Source organism: Notothenia coriiceps, unplaced genomic scaffold (genome assembly GCF_000735185.1).
Source record: "Notothenia coriiceps isolate Sejong01 unplaced genomic scaffold, NC01 NC01_scaffold00008832, whole genome shotgun sequence".
In the NCBI taxonomy this organism is placed as follows: Eukaryota; Metazoa; Chordata; class Actinopteri; order Perciformes; family Nototheniidae; genus Notothenia; species Notothenia coriiceps.
This window is the reverse complement of record NW_011341533.1, coordinates 13,085-20,849: the sequence shown is the minus strand read 5'-3', so window position 1 is coordinate 20,849 and position 7,765 is coordinate 13,085. Positions and strand designations below refer to the sequence as shown.

The 7,765-nt window shown below is 41.8% G+C and overlaps 1 protein-coding gene across 1 annotated transcript; it reads left to right on the top strand.

The window, feature by feature from the left end:
• Window positions 1–121: 121 nt before the first annotated feature.
• Window positions 122–4,712, top strand: ppl (periplakin). Its single transcript, XM_010770364.1, has 6 exons — window positions 122–334; window positions 478–628; window positions 733–816; window positions 910–1,026; window positions 1,439–1,531; window positions 1,646–4,712. The coding sequence occupies exons 1-6, from the start codon at window positions 228–230 to the stop codon at window positions 4,316–4,318; spliced, it is 3,225 nt and encodes a 1,074-aa protein (XP_010768666.1). The 5' UTR covers window positions 122–227; the 3' UTR covers window positions 4,319–4,712.
• Window positions 4,713–7,765: the final 3,053 nt, after the last annotated feature.

The following is a 7,765-nucleotide window of genomic DNA, read 5'->3' as shown; positions in this document are numbered from 1 at the left end:
AACCCACTGCACCACACGCCTCCTTGTATATTGTTCTTATTTAATTAAAGTGGCGGCGGTTGTGTGTGTGTCTACAGAAGGTCCAGTTGTGATAGACACGGTTCGCTACTGGTATTTACACTGCCTTGTTACTCTGGTAGGATATTGCTTCAGACCTGCGGACCAAGAGGTCAGTGATCGCTGAGACGGAGCAGAGCCTGCGCCTGGCCAAAGGCAGCTGTGACACCATGGCAACTAAATTCCAAGAGCACTGCCCCGACATCGAGAGGCAGGAGGCGGACGTCCAGAAGCTCAACAAGCGGTTCAACAACCTCAATAGGCAGACCGACACCAGGTGAGTGGCTCAGGGCAGAGTTCACAAAGATCTGTGCATCAATAAATATTGAAAGAAATACTGAGCATGACATCACATGAATGCATATCATATAGACTCATACATAAGATCCTCATAATAATCTCTTGTGCTGTGTGTTGCAGGTCTCAGAGCTTGCAAAGAGCCAAGATGTCTTACAGCAATTACCGCAATGATTATGACAATCTGAACAACTGGCTGTCTCGTGTCCCAAACTACGAGCCCAATGAAACTGATGACCCGAGACAAGTGGAGACCAAGCTGAAGAATCAGAGGGTAAGACTGATGAGCAGCAGGGAGATTCATTGTTATACACATTTCCTGGTGTAGAGACATGTTGTGTCAGTGGTGCTGTGTATAACACCTTCTGTCTTCTACAGAACTTGCTCTCTGATATTGCCAGAAAAGAGTCTGAATTGAACAACGTGTCAAAAAATGCCCAGCTCTACCAACAAGCTGTCAAAGTGAGATATTTTTTACCACCACATCACTACATTTAACTTACAGAAATACAATAAGATGATGTTAATTGATGGTTTATTTATTTTTCTTTGTAGGACTACGAGAATGAAACTGAGAAGTTCAGATCCATCCTTGACCTTGAGGATGGACTTGTTCCTCAGACATACAAGAGGAACAGACTAGAATCACCTGCACTGATAGTCAAGGCAGAGGTGAGGCACAGCATCAGATATGTCTCTGTCACATCACTCAGAACATCTTGGTTAGGTGACATGAACAAGTATAGTACACAGTGAAGAGAAACATCCTGTCCCTGTTTTCTTCATCCATATGCATGAGTAAAGAAGTAAATCACAGCTGTGCTCTTTATCAGGATAGATTAGCCAGTGAATCCACACACACATTAAAAGGGGCACTTTAAATGTGGTATTGCCCCACAACAGCACCCCCACCCCCACCAAAAGACCGGTTTAGTGTGAGAATTATTATAATAATGAAAGCATTAGAGATATCCTCACCCTATTGTTAATCATGCCACCAGAAACATGTGATTCTGCATTTTCCAATGTGCAACTAGAAAATTGAGCAAGTGTTCACTGTCAGTGTTTTCCATGTTGTTCACAGGAAGCTGCTATTGAGGCCAAGTTCACTGAGGTGAATGCTGTGAACAAGCAAAGGCTTCAGAGTCTAGAATTCACTCAAAGTCTTCTCAACCAGGTGAAATATTTTAACAATATTGAAAACAATAATAATAATATTCATGATAATTTGTCAATTGTAATCATATCACATTAAAAAGAATAACTAAAATGTATTATTCCCCCTCCTTAGCAACCTGAGATCTCTATGATCCAGGCTACAAATGTCAAGTCAGTAAATTCTTCTGTCTCGGGAGAAGAGCCATGGAGAATCAAGAAGCAGCTGGATGATGAGGTCCAGAGGAGGGAGCAGCTAGAGAGAGAAATTGAAACTATACAGACTGACATCTATGTCCTTGAAGGACAGAGGCCCCAAGACACAATTGTCAAGAAGGAGCTTATCAAAAAGGTTCCTGACCCCCAGCTTGATGAGGAAGTCCATAAGGTCCAGCAGAAACTCTCAGAGGAGCGCCGCACTACCCATGTCATGGAGAATGACCTTGAGGTACTGAAGCTGAAGCTGCGTGGCCTTGATACAGAACTCAAAGAAGGGGCACAGCAATACACTGTCAAGGAGGTCCTGCGTATTGAGAGAGATCGTGGTCAGGAGGAGGAGATGCGCAAGCTTCGAGAGGAACTGGATGAGCTAAGAAGGAACAAGTTGATGAAGGACAATGAGCTGATTCTGATTCAAAAGCAGGTGACACTCCTGGCTGAGGAAAAGAACAAGGAACAGGAGGTCATCACTGAAGAGGAGGTGATCAAAGTCCAAAATGATCCTCAGCTTGAAACAGAGTACCGAGTGCTATTGGACAGGAAGCAGAAGGCAATAGATGGCAGGAAGCAGCTGGAGGATGAACTTCAGTTTCTTCAGGAGAAGCTCAGAAGGATGGAGAAAGAGAAATCAATGGCAGAGGAAAAGATTTCCATCAAAGAGGTTCTGAAAGTAGAGAAAGATGTCGTCTTTGAAAGAGAGGTAGAAAACCTCCGAAAGCAGTATGAAGATGAGAAGGCCAAACGAAGATCATCACAGCGCGAAAAGACTGACTTGCAGAGGAAAATTACCAGCCTAGAGGAGGAGAAGTCTAAGGTTGTTATTCAGGAGAAGATGCGGGAGATCGTCCGCCCAGATCCCAAGGCTGAGAATGAGGTGGCCAATCTGCGGCTTGAACTTGTAGAGCAGCAGAGGCGCTACAGGGATTCAGAGCTCCAGATCAGAACCCTGCAGGATGAGCATACCACGCTGAGGAACCGAGGACCTCAAGTGGAGATCAAAGAGATCATTAAAGAAGTCATCAAATACAAGACGGACCCGCAGACTGAACGGGAACTGGAGAGACTTCGCAATGAAATTGTAGATAAAACCCACCAGACTGAGAAATCTGAGATGGAAATCCGCCAACTTCGTGATGAAATTCAAAGATGGAAGGACACCAAACCTCAAGTCCAGACCAAAGAGGTGGTCAATGAAGTGCTGCAGTACAGAGAAGACCCTAAGACTAAGGAGGAAATTGAGACTCTCAAAAGGAAACTAGCTGATGAACAGAAGAAACGCCTTGACCTTGAGGGAGAACGATCAGTTCAAGAAGAGAAGATCAGACTGAGGAAAATTGATCTGTCTCAAGTCCGTGAAAAGGTTGTTCAGCAAGAAGTGGTCAAGATGGAAGAAGATCCTATCCTCAGATCAGAGTGTGACACCTTCTTACAAAATATCAACAATGAGCAGAAACAAAAGGACAGCCTGAAAACTGAGCTCTACCAACTGCAGAGACAAAAGGCTGATCTGGATCTGCAACTGGAAGAGCTGGAACGTGAGCGTAGGGCAAGGCGCGATGCAGAATTGGAGATCCAAAGACTTCGTGTCACACTTAATGAGCTCGAGATCCGCGACAAAGAGAACCGTGAGAAGGTGACTGTCAAACAGAAGGTAGTCTTGCAGCAGGATCCCCAACAGGAGAAAGAACACTCCATCCTCAGACTACAGCTTGATGAAGAGAAGCACAAACGCACTCTGCTTGAGAAAGAGCTGAATGTCCTCATCCAGCAGCAGATCACCCTGGAGAAGATGGATGTGAAAGAAAGAGTTGTTCGCACCGAGAAAGTTCAAGTAGAAAGGGACCCAGAGGCTGAGATTGAGATTGAGAAACTAAAGAAGACTCTGGAAGAAGAGAAAAGAAGAAGGAGAGAACTCGATCAGGAGTTTACCACCCTCACTTCTAGGTTCTCCGATATGGAGTTCTCAAGCACCAAATCTTCGAAAGAACTGCACTACATCCGTGACGAAAGCAGTCGTCTGCAACAAGAAAACCAAAGGCTCCAGAATGAGATCCGCAAGATTCGCTCAGAGATCGATATCACCAGCAAAGAGACTAGGCTTATCACAGAGTCTGCACCAAGGGATGATGGAAAGAACCTGGAGTTGAGGCTTGATTCACTACAGAGAGAACTAGCAGAGCTCCGAGGCATTACCACACAGAAGGATGAGGAGGTTGAAAGGCTTCAGAAGAACCTGGTGGCAGTGAGACAGAAGAAGGAACAGAGGGAGAGCCATCTCCGTAGGTCTATCGTTATCATTGACCCCGACTCAGGCAAAGAGATGAGACCAGAGGAGGCCTACAAACTAGGGCTGATTGACTGGAAGATGTTTGTCAACCTGCAGAGCCAGGAGTGTGACTGGGAGGAGATATCAGTCAAGGGCCCCAAAGGAGAATCCTCGGTTCTGCACGACAGAAAATCAGGGAAAAAGTTCTCCATCGATGATGCGTTGCGTCTCGGGCATATCACAAATCGCCAGCTTCAGCAGTACATTAACAAAGAAATTACCATCCAGGAGTTTGGTGTTATGGTATCGGGCAAGACCATGTGAATGCAAACATGAAAAGATTTCCTCAGCGTCATCTCTGTTTGAACCATCTCCTTGTTTTTTTTGTATTTTACTTCCCATTGGCATTACTTTATCTATGATTACTCAATAAATGTATTTATTTTCTAATGCATATATAATGTTGTGGTACTGGAATAAATATAAGGATTGATATAACTATACTGACTTCATAACATTTTGGATTTGCTCAGCTGGGTTTAGATGTATTACACTGGGTACTATGGTAAAAAACACAACTTTGCATATCAGGATTAAATAATGCCATTGAAATGTGCATGGGTACTAAATGTTTCATTTATTCGTGGGGTTTTCCATGGTCTACTGTATTTGCTGTGTGATCTGTAAGCTTCAATAAAGTCAAATCAAACAGTATGGATTTTATTTGTGTGACTTAATTATTTTGAAACATATGAAAAGATTCTAATGCTGTTACAGAGAAAAAATTGCATTTGATTCTTTATGATATATATTAACGATGGCTGTCCAATACAATGCATTGTATATTTATAAATAGAAGCTAATGGTAATAATACAAAAAGTAACAGTGATATGTAATTATTTAAAAAGCACTCACAAAACAAAAGTAAAAAGTGCTTATGTAAGACTTAACAATGAGCCCTAAGTATTTTGTAATTGACATTGTCCATGGTTCCAGCCAGGGACCCCTGATGTGTTCACAATAGAGCATTTCACAACACACATATCAACAACGACATGCCAAACAGTTGGGAAAACACTTAGCTACAATGCATTAGCTAGCTTTAAAGGAACGGTAATCAATAAAATCCCATACCATCAAAGGCCAGAGGGTAGTTCCCGGAGACTCTTGCAGTACGACAAGAAAAGGATCAATTTTAAGATTTTTTTTTTCAGAGACCCTCTCATGCCCCTTTCCCACCAAAGCAGTTCCAGGGCCAGTTCGGAGCTAGTGTCCGATTAAGCACCAGTTCTTCCTGTTTCCAACAGAGCGGGGCCGGCTCTTGGCCCTGAAAACCGGTTCTTTTCTGGCCCCACTCCACTGCCCGTCAAGAACCAAAAACCAAATACGTCACTCTTATGTTGGAGGCTGGGTCAGGGGTGCTGAGCAAAGTGACTAGAAAGTGACTACAAATGATTAAAAAAAACACATTTCTTTAAGAGTCTCCTGTTATGCAAAATGCACTTTTTGATGACTTTTATATATAAATATGTGTTTATATGTAAATAGGTGTGGCAGGTAACTCACAAAGTGTCCAAAAAACAATGTGCGACGTGTATTGGAAGTAATGGGTAATGGGTGATCTGTTTGGTATTTTAACCAAAACACTTCAGAGACATGTTTTGTATAGATATGTCCGTGTAATATATTGTTCAAATATAGCATAAGAAGTGAGCTTTAAAGTGAGGCAACACTAACCAGGCATAGTTTGATGCTGTTTGTTTTTTACCTTACTTTTAATCACCATCTGTTCGCTGTTATCTCCCGTTTTGAAGACCAGCATACTGCCTCATACGATTTCCTTTAGTTTTTTATTATAGCAGCTATCAGTGGAATCAGTACACCAATGTGCCTGTAGAAAACGGCTTGTGCCACAATATAACAACAAACAGTCAAGATAGTCAGATGAGCTTCAGTTGCTATGCTAACATCACACATATAATACCAGAGAAACTTTAATAACGGCGTTGTGATGCCAAAAAGCGTCAACTCAGACTGAAACACATTCACTCATCGGGATGGGGGATAGGTGAGACAGTGAATTACAGCTTTCAGTGTACATAAAATATATTTGAAAAGTTCTGTGAATGCAATGATAACAACGTAGAACCTTTCTTTTTAAAGATAGCTGCAGATTTTATTGCTCCACCTCTTACTTCTCTTTTTAACCTCTCCCTCAGCACAAATACAATTCCTAAAGTATGGAAGTCTGCTTATGTCCTGCCTCTACTGAAAGGAGGGGAGGCAACTATTTTAAATAACTATAGGCCAATTTCTAAATTGTCAGTTCTGGCTAAGGTGCTCGAACGACTTGTGAGTGAACAAGTAAAGGAGTTTTTATGTATAAATGATATCCTGTCTAAACATCAGTCAGGCTTCAGGAAGAAACATAGCACCATCACTGCAACAATGAAAGTGGTAAATGATATTACTAGTATGCTAGATAATAAACAGAGTTGTGCAGCTCTGTTTATTGACCTTTCCAAAGCGTTTGACACCGTTGATCATCGCGTTTTAAAACAGAGGCTACTCAGTATTGGCATATCCAGCCATGCAGTGGGGTGGTTTGTGAACTACCTCTCTGAAAGGTCCCAATGTGTTCACTTTGATGGGCTGTCTTCTGAGTGGTTAAACATTGCCAATGGTGTTCCTCAAGGTTCTGTTTTAGGTCCACTTTTATTCTCCATATATATCAACAGTTTAGGTGAAAATGTGGATGAAGCTACTTTACATTTCTATGCGGACGATACCGTGATGTACTGTGCAGGTCCCTCCATTCAGGAGGCGGTTGTTAAATTACAGGCTGTTTTTAACATTATTCAGACTCAGCTCTCTGAGCTTAAGCTTCTTTTAAATGTGGATAAAACCAAGATAATGCTCTTTTCAAAAGCTAAAAAGACACCAGAGCCTGTTTTAGATATTGTATCAACGCAAGGAACAAAACTTGAAGTTGTTGCCTGTTACAAATACCTTGGTATCTTGCTTGATGACTGTCTCTCTTTTAAAACTTCATGTCAATAACCTGCTTAAAAAACTGAGGGTTAGGCTAGGTTTCTTTTTCAGGAATAAGTCCTGTTTCTCACTTGAGGCCAGGAAAAGGCTAGTCACTGTGACCTTTTTACCTGTGCTGGACTATGGTGATCTGATGTATATGAATGCACCTGCCAACTACCTGAGCAAACTAGATGCTGCGTATCATAGTGCTCTGAGATTTGTCACAAATTGTAAAGCACTTACTCATCACTGTACACTGTATACCAAGGCAGGTTTACCATCACTCACAAAGTTTGGAAATAAAGCTGTCTAACAGGAAACTCTAGTGAAGCTAGAGTAAATGTTTCCCTTAGACGAGTAAATCGAAGGGTACTTGTATTTTGTGTTTGTTTGTTTGTTGTCTCATATAGTATAGAATGTATAAGTTGTAAAATGTTTATGGTCTCACAGTCTTTTCGTAAAGTAAATCTGCACGGAATTTATGTAAGTCTCTTTATTTTACGAGTTAAAAGTTAAAAACGGACACTGACGAAGGTTCGTTCACCTCGATCGCGTGTATTTTCAGAACTGAAGGGATTCTGCAGGAATGAGAAAACCGTGTACGTATTGTTTCTGATGATAGGACGCTAGCGTCTGTTATCGACGCAACGTTGAAAAGACAGAAATAGTTAACTTGTCTAATTATGCCCTCAAACGGGATTGTATCGAAATATCTATTTTCACAGGTCACCTGACTC

Bases quoted from the DNA above. Each gene is read 5' to 3' on its own strand.
- ppl (XM_010770364.1), top strand. From the start codon at position 228: ATGGCAACTAAATTCCAAGAGCACTGCCCCGACATCGAGAGGCAGGAG. The intron at 817-909 runs GTGAGATATTTT...TTTTCTTTGTAG, and splicing joins TCTACCAACAAGCTGTCAAA to GACTACGAGAATGAAACTGA. The intron at 1,027-1,438 runs GTGAGGCACAGC...TGTTGTTCACAG, and splicing joins CACTGATAGTCAAGGCAGAG to GAAGCTGCTATTGAGGCCAA.